Below are 19,045 nucleotides of genomic sequence, written 5' to 3' on the forward strand. Positions count from 1 at the left end.
CAGCCACCAGGATGGGCTCTTGTTCACCACAGAGGGCAGCAGTGGTTTCTGAGCCGAGAGACAGCCTGAAATGGACCTTGAAGAATGGCTGGCCTGTAGCTTCATGACAAGGAGGAGAAGCAAGGGCATTTCTGCCAGTGGTGGGGAGCCTGCCCATGGTTCTCCCTCTTCTGCTGGCCATGTATGACCTTGGGCAAATCACCTTCTATACCTAGATTATGGTAGACAAAATAATGCCCCTAGAAGGTACCCACATCTTTCTCTCCAGAACCTGTGAATGTCCTACCTTACCTGGCACAAGTGATTTGGCTAATGTAATTAATCTAAGGATCTTGAAATGGGAGGTTATCCTAGGTGACCCAAATAGGTTCAGTGTAGTCACAAGAGTCCTTATAAGGGAAAGAGGGATACAGGAGAGTCAGAGAAGGAGACATGACAATAGAAGCAGAACTGAGAGAGAGAGAGAGAGAGAGAGAGAGATCCAAAAATGCAGCACTGCTGGCCTTGAATATGAAGATGCCAGAAGCCAAGAAATGCAGGCAGCCTCTAGAACCTGGAACAAGGAAAGAAATGGATTCTCCTCTGGAGCCTCCAGAAAGAATTCAGGCCTGCTGAAACCTTGATTTTAGGGTTTCTTGCCTCTAGAGCTGTAAGATAGTAAATTTGTGTTGTTTTAAGCTACTACATTTGTGGCAGTTTGTTACAGCAGCAATAGAAAATGAATACAGGGACTCAGGTTCCTCATCTGAAGAATGACATTGGTCCAAGATAACATGGTATCATGGGCCACTGATAGACTCAGGCCTAGCCCAAAAGTCCATGACCTTTCTTTGGATATAATGCATGAAGGGCATTATGTAAGTTAGGGTTGCATTTGGCTGCATGTAACAGAAATCCATCTATATTTGCTCAACAAAATGAGTTACTTTTCTCATCTATCAGGAAGTCAAGGGACACTGCCTGGGTGGCTCAGTGGTTGAACATCTGCCTTTGGCTCAATGTGGCCCCAGGACTCTGGGATCGAGTCCCACATCGGGCTTCCTGCATGGAGCCTGCTTCTCTGCCCTCTGCCTATGTCTCTGCCTCTCTGTGTCTCTCAAAAATAAATAAATAAAATCTTTAAAAAAAAAAAAAAAAAGGAAGGAAGTCAAGAGGGAGGCAGGCTGGGCAGGTACAAGAGCTTCCAGGACTATGAGGGAACAGGCACAGGCTACTTCTATCTCCTGCTCTGCCATCCTTAGCATGAGGCGTTTGCCCTCATGTTCTCCACGTGCCTACTGTACCCCTAAAACATTATGTCTACATTTAAGGCAAGAAGGCATTTAAGGCAAGAAGGGTAAAGAAAGGGCAAAGGGCCTGCAATAGCTAAGTCTTGCCCTTATACTAAGAAAACAAGCTTCCTCCAGATCCTGATCCAATCGACTCTTGTTTATACCTTTCAGGCCAGAGCTAGTTAAGCAGCACATTAACATCTAGTGTGCAGAGCTTTGGGCCTATTATGCTTCCAATTATAAGTCTACAAATCACGTCTGAATTTCTGCTTATATGTGAATCCATTCAATCTTGTATTGCTATAGTAGATGTGGTATAATCCTTCTGAATTTGCTTGTATCAGCTAGGACTCTTTGGTTGCCAGTAACAGAAACATACTTTCAAATGGCTTAAATTTCAAAGGAATGTATTGGCTCACATAACCAGATAGTCCAGCAATTGATGGCTTCAGGCATGGCTGGTTCCAAGGTAGTGTTCTAGGCTCTCCAGCTCTCCATTTCTTGGTTCTGCCCCATGTGTGGGTTGACCTCCTTCTCTCTCAATGTGGTCAGGCTTTTTCCAGGCAGCTAGGAGAGAGAGCTGTGACAGTTCCAGCCCAATGGAGTCCCAGGTAAACCACATGGTGAAGAACCTTTTCCTCAACTTGGTCTGACATTTCCAGAAAGAACTCTGGCCCTCTTGTATCAGAGCCCCCAAACTCCTCATGTCTGTGTTCAGAGGGACGTGGCCCTATGATGATCCAGCCTGACCTCGGTGCCCTACCAGACCCTGTATTCACAGTCTTACCACACATGGAATTAGGGAGGAGAAGCCTCTCAGCAGAAAGCAGGGCACTATTACCAGAGCACTATGGTCTAAAAGTTTGTGTCCTCAACAAAATTCGTATGTTGAAATCCTAACACCAAATGTGATAATAGTAGGAGGTGGGGCCTTTGGGAAGTGATGAGGTCATGAAGGTGAAGTCCTCATGAATGGGATTACTACCCTGATAAAAGCAACCCAGGGAGCTAGCTCACCCTTCTATCCTGTGACAGCACTGCAAGAAATCAGGCAGTCTGAAATCTGGGAGAGGTTGCAGCAAAAAACCCAAGCATGCTGGCACCCTGATCTTGGACTCCCAGCCTCCAGAACTGGGAACAGTAGATTTCTTTTTTTTTTTTTTAAGATTTTATTTATTGATTGATTGGAGACACAGAGAGAGAGAAAGAGGCAGAGACACAGGCAGAGGGAGAAGCAGGCTCCATGCAGGGAGCCGGATGTGGGACTCGATCCTGGGTTTCCAGGATCACACCCCTGGCTGAAGGTGGCGCTAAACCTCTGAGCCACCGGGGCTGCCCAGGACAGTAGATTTCTGTTGTGGATAAGCCACCCAGTCAGTCTGTAGCATTTTGTTTAAGCAGTCCAAATGGATAAGACAAAGAAGGAACAGATACTGTGCAGGCAAAACGAGGGCCCCCCACAGGAACATTCTGTTCTTTTTTTTTTTTTTTTTAAGATTTTATCTCTTTATTCATGAGAGACAGAGAGGGAGGAAGAGACATAGGCAGAGGGAGAAGCAGGCTCCCTGTGGGGAGTCCAATGCTGGACTTGATCCTGACCTGAGCCAATGGCAGATGCTCAACCACTGAGCCACCTAGGTGCCCAGAACCTTCTGTTCTTATCAAAGTTTGTCTCCCCTGGAAAGTGAGACCAGACCAAGTAAGGTCTGGGTGGGCCAAGGGGTCTTCCGTGTTACTGAGGTAGGCCATGGTAGAAAAGAAAGAAAGGAGCGAGCCATCAGTCGAGAAGTGCCTCTCAAAGTTTCATGTTCATTAAAATCACCTGAAGGGTGGGGGGGCTCCCTCCTGGGGCTCCCTGCATGGAGCCTGCTTCTCCCTCTGCCCCGCCCCCCACCCCCGTCTCTCATGTATAAATAAAATCTTTAAAAAAAAAATCACCTGAAGGGCATATTCAAACAGAGATTTGGATTCAGGGGGTCTGGGATGGGCCTGAGACCCTGCATTTCTTACAGGCTCCCAAGCAATGCTGATGCTGTTGGTCTCTGGATCTAGATGGATGTTTCTCAATTTTTAAGATACACGTGAATTTCCTGGGGGAACTCATTAAAATCTACATCTGGTTCAGTAGGTCTGGGGTGAAAAGAGATTCTGCATTTCTTTTTAAATTTTTTTTTTTAAGATTTTATTTTTAAGTAATCTCTACACCCAACACGGAGCTCAAACTCACAACTCCAAGATCAAGAGTTGTGTGCTCTCCAGACTGAGCCAGCCAGGTGCCCTGAGATTCTGCATTTCTTTTTTTTTTTTTTTTAATATTTTATTTATTCATGAGAGACACAAAGAGTGAAGCAGAGACACGGGCAGAGGGAGAAGCAGGCTCCCTGCAGGGAGCCCAATGAGGGACCCAATCCCCAGATCACACCCTGAACCAAAGGCAGATGCTCAACCGCTGAGCCACCCAGGCGTCCCGAGAGTCTGCATTTCTAACAAGCTCTGCAGTAGGTTGATGCTGCTGGTCCACAGACCATACTTTAAGTAACCAGAGTCTAGATCCTGACTCTAGAATGATCTCTCATGCCTGTGGCAGCTCTGATATGATCCTGTGATGGGTTTTTTCTTTTTTCTTTTCCTAAAAAGAGATCACTTTGTAGAGGAACATGTTCAAGACTTTGCTCACTTATGTGCACGTTGTTAGAAGAGATACTGATTGGACAGGCTGTAAATGATGCTCATCACGGGGTTCTTCCCTCCTTCCTGTTGCTGCCTGGCAGGGTCTCCTAGCCAACACCGAGGTGAGGCTCGGGCTGTCAGTTCTGTTGCTTTTGTGCGACCCGGGCAAAGTTGTGTGTGGGAGAGGACACAATGTGTGATACTTTCTCAGGATTTCCATATTTCTTCAGCCTCTCTTTGGCCATGGAGTCACCTGCTTCCTGTTTGTACAAATAGCAGGGAGTTAGTTTTATTTATTTTTTTTCATTTTTTTAATAATAAATTTATTTTTTATTGGTGTTCAATTTGCCAACATACAGAATAACACCCAGTGCTCATCCAGTCAAGTGCCCACCTCAGTGCCCGCCACCCAGTCACCCCCACCCCCCACCCTCCTCCCCTTCCACCACCCCTAGTTCGTTTCCCAGAGTTAGGGAGTTAGTTTTAGATAAGTATACTGAATTAAGGGGTGCCTGGGTGGCTCAGTCGGTTAAGCATCTGCCTTAGGCTCTAGTTATGATCCTGGGATCCTGGGATTGAGCCCCATGTCTGGCTTTCTGCTCAATGGGGAACCTGCTTCTTCCTCTTCCTGCCCCCCACTTGTGCTCTCTCTCTCTCTCTCTCTCTCAAATAAATAAATAAATAAAAATCTTACAAAAAATTTTTTTAAAGATTTTTATTTTATTCATGAGAGACACAGAGAGGCAGAGAGGCAGAGACACAGGCAGAGGGAGAGGCAGGCTCCATGCAGGGAGCCCGACGTAGGACTCGATCCCAGGTCTCCAGGATCACGCCCTAGGCTAAAGGCAGGCGCTAAACCACTGAACCACCCAGGGATCCCCACCAAAAAAATTTTTAAGTATGCTGAATTATATGGATCTGGTATCAGACCATCAGCACACTTACATGAGGACTTTTTATTGAAGAAACTACTTCCCAAAGTATGGGTAGGAGTAAGGGGAAGCAGCAAAGAAATTGTACTCAGAGGCTAGCAGTGGTGGAGGTGGAAGCTTTAACACCCTAGGACTTGACTTCTTAATACAGGTGCACAAGACCTATAGCTTGGTGCACAGGTGCACAGGACCTATAGTCCTACTATAGCTGTAGGACCTGTGGCCTTGGGTGCCATCACTGCTAACTGGGAGCTGGATAAGGAGAGACTACATAATCTCTTTCCTCCCATCCCTTCTACCCCTACAATTTTCTTTTTTAAAAAAAGATTTTATTTATTTATTCATGAGAGACACAGAGAGGGAGAGAGGCAGAGATACAGGCAGAGGGAGAAGCAGGCTCCATGCAGGGAGCCTAATGCAGGACTGGATCCCAGGACTCCAGGACCACACCCTGGGCCAAAGGCAGGTGCTCAACTGCTGAGCCACCCAGGCTTCCCTACCCTTACAACTTCCTTCTGCAAAGGGCATGGTTGCCCAGCATGCAGGCCTGCTTAAGAGCATAAAAGTTATTCCACAAAGGCACGGGATTTCCCCTGAGAAGGGAGGACCCATGGAGAACCTAACCACCTAACCATGTGCATATCTACACATTTCTGGGTCCTATTTATATTTTCTTTTATTTTCCTTTTTTAATTTTTTAAAGATTTAAAAAACCTTGTTTATTTGAGAGAGAGCAAGGGTAAGAGAGCACAAGCAGGGTGAGGGACAGAGGGAGAGGGAGAAGTAGACTCCCTGCTGAGCAGGGAGCCCAATGTGATTGCGGAGCTCCATCCAAGAACCCTGGGATCATGACCTGAGCCAAACGCAGACATTTAACTGACTGAGCCACCCAGGCACCCCCAAATTTTATTTTCAGCTTAGCTTGTACCACCTCTTAAGGTGTGGGGTTTCTGATCCATATTAATCAGACTATAGGGCTTTGGGTTTATGCTATTGGGCCACCATTTATTCCTTTGCAATCTTCAATCTGCTAAATGCCAGGGTGTTGATGGGCACAAAGACAAATGCTGTGTGGGCTCCAACTTTTCTTTTTAAGATTGATTTATTTATTTATTTATTTATTTATTTATTTATTTATTTATTTATGAGAAGGAGAGAGAGTGAGCCTATGGAAGGTAGGGAGGGGCAGAGGGAGAGGGAGAGGGAGAGAATCTCGAGCAGACTTCCTGCTAAGCGTGATGACCCTGAGCTCATAACCTGGGCTGAAATCAAGAGTCAGACACTCAACCCATTGAACCATCCAGGCACCCCAGTGTGGGTCCCAACTTTAGGAAAGTGCAAGGACCAGACAATCTGTACCCCATATAGTATGACAAAGGCTGTGCCAATCAGCATCTCTGGATCCTGGCTCTTTGAATTCCAAAATGTGAGAGGGCATGGTGAACCTTGGGAAGGCTGTAAGATGATTTACAGAATCAAAGAAAATGCTGGATAACTAGACCTTGAAAAGTACTAGAACCAAAAGCTCCAGAGTGAAAATTAGTAGATGACTTTTTTCAGGCATTACTGCTGAGATCAAGCAGCCCCAGTTCAGTGCCATGTTGCTTCAGATTCCCAGGAGAGAGAACCTGAAGAGTCCTGCAGGAGCCCACTCCCACTCCATGGCCAGGACAAGGTGGGGCCCTCCTTGGCAGTCCCACCTAGGAAGGAGGGTGATCTGAGCAGAGTCAAACTACCAATGCCAGAAAAGGAATGAGGATGCTTATCAGACAAAAGGAAGTGATGTCTACCAAGGCTGGCTGGAAGGCTGGGCCCCCCTTGGAAAGGAGTGCCAGGGTCAGCTCGGGCAGGGCAGGGCAGGGCAGGGCAGGCCTCCCAGAGGAAAGAGCACTCGAACACAAGAGACTTGAAGCTGAAAGCAGGTTCCCCGGCAGGTGTGGGATTGATAGAATATTGCTGGAGCGACACACACAGGTGTGAGAGCAAGCTCTATCCAGGGTTCCTCTCGTTGCCATGACTAGAGTCACCTCAGGGTATGTGATGGTTCATTTTTCTTTTTAAGATTTTATTTATTCATGAAAGACACAGAGAGAGAGAGAGAGAGAGAGAGAGAGAGAGGCAGAGACACAGGCAGAGGGAGAAGCAGGCTCCATGCAGGGAGCCCGACATGGGACTCGATCCCAGGTCTCCAGGATCAGGCCTTGGGCCAAAGGCAGGCGCTAAATCGCTGAGCCACCCCAGGCTGCCCTGATGGTTCATTTTGTCTATCAACTTGACTCGGCCCTAGTGTGTTCAGAAGTTTGGTCAAACATTACTCTTGGTGTGTCCATGAAGCTTTTAGTGGATGTAAACATTGCAATTGGCAGACTTAATCAAGTAGATTGCCTGCTCCAATATGGGTGGGCCTCGTCCAATCAATTGGAGGCCTAAATAGTGCCCAAGGACTGACTCTCCCCCAAGTAAGAGAGTCCTTGCTGCCTGACAGCGACAGCCTTCAAACTGAGACAAAGGCTTCTTTCCTGCCTTCAGACTCAAACTGAAACATAAGCACTTCCTGGGGCTCGAGCCTGCTGACATTCAGACCAGAACTACACCATTGGCTCTCCTGGCTCTCCAGCTTGCCGACACATCCTGCAGACCTTGGGACTTGCCAACTCTCATAACTGCAGAAGCCACTTCCCTACTTTATTACTTTTTTTAAAGATTTTATTTATTCATGAGAGACACAGAGAGAGAGGCAGAGACACAGGCAGAAGGAGAAGCAGGCTCCATGCAGGGAGCCTGATGTGGGACTCCTCGAACTCCAGGATCACGTCCTGAGCCCAAGGCAGCCGCTCAACCGCTGAGCCACCCAGGAGTCCCACTTCTCTACTTTAAAAATCTCCGTTTTTTGGGGCACCTGGGTGGCTCAGTCAGTGAAGCACCCGCCTTCAGCTCAGGTCATAATCCAGGGGTCCTGGGATCAAGCCCTGTGTTGGGCTCCCTGCTCAGCAGGGGCCTGCTTCTCCCTCTGCCCTCTGTCCTTCTCCCTTCAACTCACGCTCTTGCTCTCCTTCAAAAAAATAAATAAAATCTTTAAAAAATAAAAATCTCCATCTCTCTCTCTCTCTGTTTGTATATCCATGCAGCAGATTGCAGCTGGCTCCCTGGAGAACCTTGACTAATAAGGGTGGCCCGCATCAACGTGAGGGGGAATGTTTATAAGGATGCACAGAGGCTCACAGGGAACCCAGAAGCAGCTGTAGGGCTGGCCTCTGGAAGAATGGAGCGCAGACAGTGGCTGGTGCTCGCCCATCTGCCTGTGTCTATCAGAGCTTCCCCGCTGTGCTCCGCACATCTGTTCTGTTCTGCTCTCCCGGCTCCCACTGAGTCTCTACTTCCTCACTACTTACATGCCCATGTGGTCCCACAACAGTCGCCCCATCTCCGTATCTCTTGCCCAGTGAGCTCAAGCACCCACCACTGGCAGGAAACATGTCCATGGGTCTTGATCAGACTCCTGGGATCAGACTCCTGGGACCTAACTGGTCCAGCTCACCTGGTTGAGCTGACTGCTTTAGGCATCCCGGGAATGGGTGTCCCCTCACTCCCAGCCTGGCCCATTGCCCACTCACCGGGACCCAGAGGCTGGGCAGGGCCTCTGAGAAGGCAGCGTGCATGGGCAGGAGACCCAGGCATATCTCATAAGGACCGTCACGGTCCAGGGATCAGAGTTGCATAGGCAGTGGGGTTGGACTGTGAAGAACCTCACATTCGGAGCTAAGGCATTTTGTCTTTACCCTGTGGATCACAGTAGCTATGGACATGCCTTGAGCAGTGATGAGGTCACTTGGCGTGAGCACACCAAGAATAACAGACTTGGGACCCACAGACATGCTAGGGTTTTTTTAAGATGTATTTTTTAAAAAGATTTTATTTATTTATTCATGAGAGACAGAGGGAGAGAGAGAGAGAGGAAAGAAAGAGTGAGAGAGAGAGAGAGAGAGGCAGAGACACAGGCAGAGGGAGAAACAGGCTCCATGGAGGGAGAAACAGGCTCCATGCAGGGAGCCCGACAACGTGGGGACTCGATCCTGAGACTCCAGGATCATGCCCTGGGCTAAAGGCAGGCGCTAAACTGCTGAGCCACCCAGGCTCCCATGAAGATGTATTTATTTATTTGAAAGAGAAAGAGAGAGTGTGGGCAGAGGGAGAGAGAATCTCAAGCAGCCTCCCTGCTGAACACGGAGCCCAACTTGGGCTCTATCTCAGGACACCGAGATCACAACCTGATCCGAAATCAAGAGTCGGATGCTTAACCCAGGCGTCCCCACAGACGTGTTTCTGATGGGCTAATTTTTCAACATTTTGAATTGGTGGCCAGCATTTAAAACTTTGGACTTGGGCAGCCCAGGTGGCTCAGCGGTTTAGCGCTGCCTTCGGCCCAGGGCCTGATCCTGGAGACTCGGGATCGAGTCCTGCAATGGGCTCCCTGCATGGAGCCTGCTTCTCCTCTGCCTGTGTCTATGCCTCTCTCTCTGTGTATGTGTGTGTGTGTCTCTCATGAATAAAAAAATAAAATAAATAATAATAAATAAATAAATAAATAAAAATAAAACTTTGGACTTCTCATGTATGAACCCACTTCCCAGCTACTTTTGGGCAGCATGGACATCTGGCAGCTCTGATCACTCCAGCTGACGTTGCACCCCTAGGCCACGGCCGGGCCCTCTGAGGGCTGGGGTTTGCACACCCAGGCGAGGTGAAGAGCCTGCGGAGGTGGAAGGCTGGAGGCGGAGAGACCAGGGAAAAGAAGTTGAAGGCATGAAATTTAGACACAGCTGTGGGGAACAGAGGGCTATGACACCTACCTTGCAGGAGACTGCCTCCGAGCGATGGACCGTACTTACCTCCATTCAACACGAAAGCAGGTGCTTCATACACCTGCAAAGTCCCACCTCGCTTCCTTGTCTTTATTCTGCATGTGCCTCCCTGGGGAAGGGCGTTAACATGGCATTCAATGCTCATGGTCAGCAAGAGCCCAGACTGCACTCATGTCCCTGTTCCTTCTGGCTCTGTCCCTTATCAGTTCTCTCCCTGTTTGTCCTCATCTTGTCACTTGGTATTTCCCACCTGTCCCCCCATTCTCCTTCTTCCATTTACATGTCTCTACTTTTCCAGGTGCCCAGAGCAATTTGGTTTGCCTGGAAATTCCCTTGTCTTGGGCTCCTCCCAGGAGTATCTTGGAACATTAAAAAACAACAAACATAAGAAATGCCAAAGCTGGATCACCAGCGTACCCTCCCAGGCAGGGCTGGGCTCAGGTATTTTCCGGCAGGTCTTCTTACACATCCCAGCTGTCTGTGTAACTTTGAAGGAAAACCATTCGATAAATGTCTATGATTAGATTTCACCCTGGGGCAGGAATGTGATTCCCTTAGTTCTGAAATCTCACCGCTCCGGGGTCAGATCCCAGCTTTACCACTTCCTAACTCTGGGGTCGTGGACAAACTGGCGACAATAGCAGTGCCTGCTGTGTGGGGTTGTGGGGAAGGATTGGATGAAATAACCCAAAATGAGCGAAGAGCTTAGCCAAGTGCCTGGTCCAGAGCAAATTCCCAAAAAGGATCATCATCAGAAGCAATTAACACGTGTTCTACTTATCAATATAACTGCTGCTTTATCCTCTTTGATGCTTCCCCAACATTTCTGAGATAAAGAAGTTGATTTAAAAAAAAAAAGTTGTTTTTTTTTAACCTGTTGATTTCCAAGAAAAAATATTGATTTCTTAAAGCAAAATATGTTGAGTACCCATCTTTCTTTCGGCTGCAATGGGGTTCAGTGGGAAGGCTACCCTTTGAGCTTTCACAAATCAAAGTCTCCGAGGTGGGTTTTTAAAAGGAATACTTGCTCTGCTTGGCAGCCAGAGTTCAAAGCCCCGGTGGGAAACTGTAAATGCTACCCTTTAATTGTAAATGAACTCTCCAGGGCAACAAGGGGTGTGGAGTCAAGTAAACATTAACACCTGATTCTGCTACTATCAGTAGTTCCCTTTTACAACCCAGAGCCTCACACACACACACACACACACACACACACACACTCCCCGTTTTGCAGAATGGTTTTGAATTGAAATATACTTTGGGGAAAGCTGGCCGAGGTCCCAAGTAATGGGGTTGCCCACACGGCCACCCCGCAGTTGACTTCTCTCCTTCTGTCACCAAGCCCTGCCTTATGAAGCTGTCTCTTTGGCATATATGTCCTACCCAGGGGGCTGGCCCAAACTGCAGGGTTTTACCTAGAGAATTTGTTTATTTTATTTCAGGAACATAAGATTTTATCTAAGGTGCCTTGACACAGCTCATAATATTGCTCTCGCTCTGCATAAACAGCAAATTCTTTCCATGCTCACACTGTGCACGTCTCGGGCAGCAGCTCTTCAAGGCTGTGCTGGAATTATAGGCCACTTTGTTTGTGGAATAGCTCGGGAAGCTTGGCACCATCGATTTGCATCAGTGCCTCCGGAATAGCCTTTGCCTTCTCCTTAAAGATACTATCTAAACTGTGAAATTCATTAAATAGCCCCAGAAATGGATCAGGTTATTTAACACAACATCCCTAATGGCGCAATATCTCAGCTGTCTGCACTGATAGCGAACATTGTCTTGGATAGTGTTATCAGCCCAGGACACCCGCTATGAATATTGATCCTGAGCTTGTTACAGCCATCACTTGCCATCAGGACAGGTCAGGGTTGGAACCCACCTAGCATCAAAGCAATTTAAAGACAGCACTCAGGCAGAATTTTAATGCCCGTGTTGAAAAAACAAATCAACTCCATGCACAGAGGGAAGGCAGCTTGCTGGATATGGATATATTTATTATATAGGGACACCTCGTGTAGAGATACACGTGTGAGGATGTTAGTGAGTGAACACAAGGCCAAATTGTACCTATGGGAGGTCTCGCTAGCTCCTGGTCATTTACAAAGCAGTGGCCAGAAAGACAATTCCCTAAGGCCCCCTTCCCCTCACCAAATTGATGAATTTTGCCTATTTGTTGGGTGGAGGAATTTCTAAGTTGGGTGAATAAGAGGGCATATTTTCTATTCCTTCAATGTTGATGGGAGACAGAAAGGTGTTTCTAATGAGTCATCTATTTCCAGAAGCCACACGCATAACCTGTGCTGGACTGAGCTCACATACCAGAAATATAGGGGGAAAAAATAAAGGCCAGGAAAATTAAAAATAGCTAAAAGAAGTCCTTAAAGATTGAGTCTTTAAAAACATGGTTTCTCTGTGCTCTTGTCTTTGTCTCCAATTTGTTGCTTCTCCCTTTGCTGCTCCTCTTCTAAATTTAATACCTATCGACCTCGAAGGAAAGGTGATTCATATCTTTTAAACAAAAAAATTTTGAGCCATTTTATAAAGTGAAATGAAAATGACCCAGATGGGGGTTGCTCCTGGCTGACTGCAGCTTTCTCTGTCGCCCTGGTTTGGGTACAGGGTGCCTCTGGAATGCCAGCCCACCTACCCAGGGGGGAAATGGCTGCAAGGTTGCTAACAAGAGAACAGATAAGAAGACAGATCGTGGGATGCCACAAATACCCCTTCTAGAGCTACCTTAAGGTATCTATTTCTACCCTGAAGAACCTAAATGTGGAAGAGAAGTGAATGTGGGTGGGAAAAAAGTAAAAGGAGGCTGGGATCAATATGGGGCCGGAGGGAGAAAGAAAAGGATATTAAAAAAAAAAAAATCAAGTGAGATCTGGGTGAGAAAGAGTTGTCAAAACAGAAAGCAAAGTACCCTATCGGTATGTGTTCCGGAAGGTTCTGTGATGTGCAATCCAAGTTCCTGGGTGCCACTGTTTATTTCCAGGGCCACCCTTTTCTTTGGCTTTCACAGGGCGTGCATTCCCTCTGGTGGGAGGTGGGCCAGGGGGGCTGGGGCAGGGCACTTCCCTTCCTGCCTTCCCGTAAAAGCACAATCCATCATAGCTTTAGGACCAGGGCCGGTTTGAATTTCGGCAGGGCTTTAAAATCGGCAGGGAATACAGGGGCCGCCTCTGGGAGGGGCCACAGGTTTGAATGAGAAAAGCTACAAGGAGCCGGCACGTAGGGTCTTCCCTTCAATAACAGATGGGATTAACCGCGCCCCACCCACCCCCGCACTTTAATGAGGGAGTTTCTCCTCCTCTTCCTACTGCTACCTTCTCGGACAATATTAATTGCCAAGTCATTGTTTGGAAGCCCCATGGGGGCAGGGAAGAAAGGAGCAGCAGAGTTAGAAGTGGTTCTGGGCAGAGGGGTAGGAGAAGCCTCAGAATCTGCCGCTGGGGCAAATGATCCCTGCTCCTAGACTGCCCCCCAAGCCACAAAAAGAAAAAGGAACGTTAGGATGGGCCTGGCTGCTGGAAGTTTCAGGAGTCCACGGGGGGGGGGGGGGGGGGGGCAGATGGGAGACCCGCTCCATCATCTCTGTTCTCTGACCTTAAATTCAAACCAGACAAGCATCTTTGAATCTTTTTCCTTCTTGGGGCTAGAAGGGGAGGTGGGGCCAAAGACGCAGCCTGGGTCCCAGGGACCCAGTTTCTGTTGCGAATGATTGAATCTGTGACTGTGAAGAAGGACTGGAGGGCCTCAGGGTTGTGCCTGGCGACTCAGCCAGGGCAGCCTCCCCCCCGCACACCCCCCCCCCCCCCCAGCCACCTGGCTCACCTGGCTCACCTGGCTCTGAACCCGCAACGCGCCAAGGTTTCCAAGGCGGCGGGACACCCTAGCGGGGGGCCCCTATCTCCCCCCTACTCCTCTCTGACCCCGCGCGGTTAGGCCCCCCGTTTGGGGCAGAAGGGAAAGCCTGGGACACAGGGCAGGTTTCGTCTCCCTCCGTTTGGGACAGGGCAGGATATACTGGAAAGGGTCCCGGAAAAGAAGACCTCTCCGTTCAAATCCGGCCGAGGTCACCCGTCAACCGTAACCTCGGGCAAGGCTCTTCTCATCTCTGATTCTCAATTTCATCTTTATTTTTTTTTTAAGATTTTTATTTACTTATTCATGAGACACACACACAGAGGCAGCAACCTAGGCAGAGGGAGAAGCAGGCTTCCCGCGGGGGCCCTGATGTGAGGACTGGATCCCAGGGCCCCAGGATCGCGCCCCGCGCCCCGAGCCAAAGGCAGACGCTCAGCCCCTGAGCAACCCAGGTGCCCTCAATTTCCTCATCTTTAAATGGGGACGAAGGTCTTGCCAGGCCGCTCCCACCTCAGAGGGATGCTCAGAGAACCCAGTGAGACCGCGCAAGCCCGGGGGCTTTGTAAACTGTAAATGGTGAGAACCTTAGAGCTTTGAAGCCGCGGTGCCAGGTCTGAGGCCCTCACTGTGGTGCCCCGGCGGGGCAGGTGTGCACGCGCTGCCTTGCAGTAGATCGCTGCCGGCCTCAATTACATCCCCAGTTCAGAGTCACCGCGGAGAAGTCACAAACCCGAGCCCGAGGCAGCGTGTGCATGGGGGAGGGGGGTCCCCAGGATGGAACCGGCCCGCGACCCCTCGCTCGCGCACATCCGGAGTCCCCGCGGGCCGGGCGGAGGCGCGCGGAGCCCGCGGCGAGGTACGGGCGGGCGCGCGCCGGGCTCACGCGGGCGCCCCCGTGCCGAGGCGAGCTGCCCCCGCGCGGCGCGGGGCAGGCCCGGGGCAGCTGCGAGCGCGCCCCGCACGTGGCGGGGGTCTGGGCCGCGCGAGTGCCAATCCCCGCGCTGCGCCCCCGCCGCTCCGTCCCGGCCCCGCCCCCGCGTGCCCCTCCCCAGCTCCACTTGGCCGCCTGGACCCTCCTCCCCGCTGGAGAGCCGCGGCCCAGCCACAGCCGCAGGCGAGCCCGAGCGCGGCCGTCCCGGACCCCCGCCGCCGGCCTCGGGCATGCTGGCATGGCAGGACGGCGGGGCCAAGGCGGCCCCCTCCCACCACCGGATCTCCTTCTCTGTCCTGGACATCCTGGACCCGCAGAAATTCACCCGCGCTGCGCTCCCGGCCGTGCGCCCTGCTCCCCGGGAAGCCAAGAAAAGTTTGGCAGAGGCCGACGCGGGCAAGGACGCCAGCCCAGGGGACTCAGCTCGGCAGCGGGAGCCCTCGGGTAAGGACGCGAAGCGGCCCCGGGTCCCGGGAAGCCCCAGCCCAGGGGATGCGATGGGGGGGGGGGTTGGGACGTGGGTGGACAACCAGGGACCGAGTGAGTGGCCGTTAGCGGAGCCTTCACCAAAGAGAGAAGGCGCACAGGACAAGGTGCAAAGTGTCGCCTCGTCTCTGTGTTGGAACTAATTGAGGCAGAAGAGAGGCTCCCCCCCCCCCCCCCCCCCCGCCTCCGCATCCTGGGTCAGGGATTTGCCTACCCAAGTCCGTCCCTGCTCACTAAGCAGCACAGCTGTTTTGCTCGCGCTGGAAACTAAACAGCCAGCGTCCACCTTATCCAGGCCCATTCACCGATGGGGCATTTAGTGCACCCAGCACGTGCCAGGGCCTAGAGCAGACACTGAGATAAAAGTCATGGAAAACTTCAGAACCTGCGAGGTGTATACACAGCATCATGAATATTGCCCCCATTTTACGGATCAGGGAGCTGAGGCTGAATCATGCGTCGGTGTCTTGGAGCGCGAGGCCAGGTGTGCGCACCTAGTGCCCACTTCCAGCCAACTAGACACCTGCAGAGATTGCGCTGCCCCACGCGCTCGGCCCTCTCTCCCCAGACCCAATCGTCGACTGGGGCGGGAGCAGGGGTGGGGCGGGGTGATGGGAGGCCTTTGGTCCTTTCTCCTGGAAAGCTTTTCACTTACTCCTAACTCTGGCGGGCACCCGATGAGAGGTCTGCGAGAGTTTGTCCCTGGAAGGAGGGACAAAAGACAGCGGGATCCGTGCTGGGTGGAGCGTGGGCACGAGGTTCCCTGGAGGGACGCGGAGCCAGGGGCGCAGGTCCGAGAGAGGCTGGATGCGGCACAGCCCCCCCACCCCCACCCACTTCTCCTCCCTAAGTTTGGCCGTGATTGTCTGGGGTCTCGGGGCGCCTCTGGCGGCTGTGCTTGGGCCCGGGCACTCCGCCCGGTAATTGTTCCGATCGCCCCTCCGAGGGGCTGCGCTCCCCTCCCCCCACAGCCATGATCGATATTCTATTACTGGAGCCTGCATATCTCCTGCCCGCAGCTTGCAGGTACCGACTTCAAACCCCCTTTCCCTGTCTGATCCTAATATCGTTCGATTAAAACTTACCTTTAATAGATGACATCTATCGATCCGGTCCCGCACAAATCTGAAACTCTATTAACACGGCAGGAGAGAGAAGATGGGAAAGAGGGAATTTCACTTTAAAGGGGGGAGGGGGGAAAAGGGAGCTTAATAACTTCTTTCTTAATTGCTAGGAGTTCCAGACCAAAATAGGCTTCTAGGGACTGGGGGGTGGGGTGGGGGGAGACTGAGCCCTGAACGCACCCGACACCTCGATGTCTCCATCCATGTACAGTGCTCCCACCCGCCCGATACCGTGCAATATGGTTATTATATATTCTTAATGGGGGGGTCGTCATCCGTTCATTCATTCATTGCAAATTCATTTCTTGGACGTCCACGAGATAGCAAATGCGTAAAGGGCAAGAGGACACCGCACCCCTAAGCCCCAGCTCCTGGAGGGGTTTGCGAGGATGCGTGCCCCCCGCGGAGGGGGTGGTGGAGGGAGCGAGAGGCCCGGGATGCGCAGGGCTGGGGGCGCTGCAGAGGAGGGGGGGGAGGGGGGAGGGGGGAGGGGGTCCGGCGACCCCGAGGGACTGGGTCGTTCCGGGCTTCTGGTCACGCTCCCCTTCTCCGCTAGATGCTGCGGAGCGCGGCGCGGGCGCGGCGTCCCCCTTGGAAGGCTCCGAGGCCGAGGAGGCGGAGGACGAGGACGAGGACGAGGACGCCGAGGACGCGGGCGCGCGGCGGCCGCACGGGCGGGCTGAGCGCCTGCAGGCGGCCCCGGCGCGCTCCCCCGAGCCCCGCGCGGCGGCGCTGGCGGCGGCGGAGCGCGGCCCCCGCGGGCTCGCGGGCTCCCCGGGCTCGCCCGGCTCCCCGCGGCCCCGGCGGCGGCGCGCCGAGCCCCGCTGCGCCAAGCCGAGGCGCGCGCGCACCGCCTTCACCTACGAGCAGCTGGTGGCCCTGGAGAGCAAGTTCCGGGCCACGCGCTACCTGTCGGTGTGCGAGCGCCTGAACCTCGCGCTGTCGCTCAGCCTCACCGAGACGCAGGTCAAAATCTGGTTCCAGAACCGCAGGACCAAGTGGAAGAAGCAGAACCCGGGCGCCGACGGGGCGGCGCAGGCGCAGGCGCAGGCGCAGGCGGGGGGCGGCGCGCCCCAGCCCGGGGCGCCGGGGCCGGCGGCGGGCGCGGGCGCGGGCGCGGGCGCGGGCGGCGGCGGCGCGGGGGGCAGCCCGGGAGCGCCGGGCCCGGCCGCGCTGCCCTTCCAGACTTTCCCCTCCTACTCGGCGGCCAACGTCCTCTTTCCGGCCGCCAGCTCCTTCCCGCCGCCGGCCGCAGCCGCAGCCGCAGCCGCCGGGGGCCCCTTTGCATCCTTCCTCGCGCCCTCCTACCTGAGCCCTTTCTACGCCCCGCACCTGTGAGCCCGGCGCCTCTCGGGCCTGTCGGGGGCCCACCCGGGCCGGAACTCACGAGCGGCTGGCGTGGCCGTGCGGCTCCCGCTTGCACCGAGGGGCGCCCACGCGCACGGACCGCCCCCTCGTGGCGAGCCGCTGTCTGCGCGCCCCTTGGCTCCCGGCTGTCGGGAGGCGCCAGCAGGGGGCACGGCCGGGCCGCTCCGGCCTCTCCCCCTCGACTCCCCCCTCCCCGCCCCCCGGAACCCACGCGGGCCGCGGAGGGGGTCGAGGAGGGCCCGGCACCCCGCTGTCCTCCGCGCTTCCCGCTCCTGCCCCCGGCCCCGGCCCTTCTCCTTCGCTCGGGCTCCTCTCAGCTCTGGGGTCTGCGTGTCCCGAGCAGGGCTGCTGCGGCCGCTGCGGGGATGGAGATGGGGGAGCCAGGACTTCCTCCTGCCCGCCCGTCGCTCACCCTAGGATGGAATCTTCTTCCAACATTTTAGCTCCCTCCGAGGGCAAGCAGCGTCCCCCCTTCCCAAGCGGATTGTTTCCCTTTCCATACTCGATGTTTGGCCCAAACCCAGCGATTCCTCCCAGATACTGAACGAGCTGGGTCCACGAGCACACGCGGCCGCTGTGAGATGGACTATTTTTAAATGCACAAAACTGCACATTTTTAGATCCTCGTTTAAGATTGGGACTGGAGCGCAGTTCTTGTTCCAAACAGATTCCCCACAGGCTGTCCCTGAGAGAATAGGTATTTTACTTTTCTAAGAAGACCAGAAGTTTCTGCTAAGAAATGTTAGTAACTTTCTGGCTAGACTTACCTGCTCACGCACATGCAGTTCCACGGTCCTGCAGATTTTGAGAGCAGCTTTGACCAACCAGGCCAAGGCCTCCGTTGCTTAAAAATGTTAATGAACGGACTGGTGGCTCAACCAAAATCTTGACGTCTATGCCTCAGGCTGCCTGTTTTGCTTTGCAGTATTTGATTTGCAATATTTGATACTTTTCATACATCTGTCCTGGCGTTGCCTACGCTCCCAAATAGTGAACAGCGCCGAGAGAGCACAGCTCTCCTGCTACACACGAAAGTCATGAATCAGACTATTTTTTAAAGGCACAAACTCAACATTTTTAGAGCTTCATCTAGAGCAATCCTTGTTCCAAACAGACTCTAGGATGGCATAACATGCGAAAGATTGTCACGGGTGTGAAAGAAGCAGTTCTTGGGCTGCAGGAGGGCCTTGGAAGCAAAAACATTTCCATCATGGATCCAACCGTGGGAACTTAACGCATGGCCCTTCGTTGAAACTGCTACTTTTATTATGTCCTTGAAAAAAACTGGCTGTTTTATAAAATTCTCATGTCAGATCTGTTTGGAATACTGCCCCTAGTTTTCTATGTATTATGTTTGGAGCTCACATCTCAGAAACCCCAATGTTCCCAAATCAGGTCACATCTATCTCATTCTCACCTTTGTTATTTGAGGCCCACTGACACCTACACAGACACCATACTGCTTACTCCTCATCGATAGCCTGTGCCATTAACAATTTGATGATCAAAGGCTTCTTCTAAAGCAAACCCAGTT

At 52.4% G+C, this 19,045-nt stretch overlaps 1 protein-coding gene and 1 long non-coding RNA gene across 2 annotated transcripts; one reads left to right on the top strand and one right to left on the bottom strand.

The window, feature by feature from the left end:
- Positions 1 to 3,738: 3,738 nt before the first annotated feature.
- Positions 3,739 to 17,166, bottom strand: LOC121481385. The gene is made up of 4 exons (XR_005985276.1): positions 17,053 to 17,166; positions 16,105 to 16,152; positions 9,498 to 9,639; positions 3,739 to 4,201 (listed from the first exon to the last, which is right to left on the bottom strand). It is a non-coding gene; the product is annotated as an uncharacterized LOC121481385 (long non-coding RNA).
- NKX1-2 (NK1 homeobox 2) lies at positions 13,968 to 17,975 on the top strand. Its single transcript, XM_041738678.1, has 2 exons — positions 13,968 to 14,977; positions 16,700 to 17,975. The coding sequence occupies exons 1-2, from the start codon at positions 14,377 to 14,379 to the stop codon at positions 17,479 to 17,481; spliced, it is 1,383 nt and encodes a 460-aa protein (XP_041594612.1). The 5' UTR covers positions 13,968 to 14,376; the 3' UTR covers positions 17,482 to 17,975.
- Positions 17,976 to 19,045: the final 1,070 nt, after the last annotated feature.

The sequence above is a fragment of the Vulpes lagopus genome, chromosome 2 (genome assembly GCF_018345385.1).
Source record: "Vulpes lagopus strain Blue_001 chromosome 2, ASM1834538v1, whole genome shotgun sequence".
Lineage (NCBI taxonomy): Eukaryota > Metazoa > Chordata > Mammalia > Carnivora > Canidae > Vulpes > Vulpes lagopus.

What these genes read in the sequence shown, in the direction of transcription:
- NKX1-2 (XM_041738678.1), top strand. Translation starts at nt 14,377, where the DNA reads ATGGAACCGGCCCGCGACCCCTCGCTCGCGCACATCCGGAGTCCCCGC. An exon ending in TCGGCAGCGGGAGCCCTCGG is followed by an intron (nt 14,978 to 16,699) that starts GTAAGGACGCGA and finishes CTTCTCCGCTAG; the next exon opens with ATGCTGCGGAGCGCGGCGCG.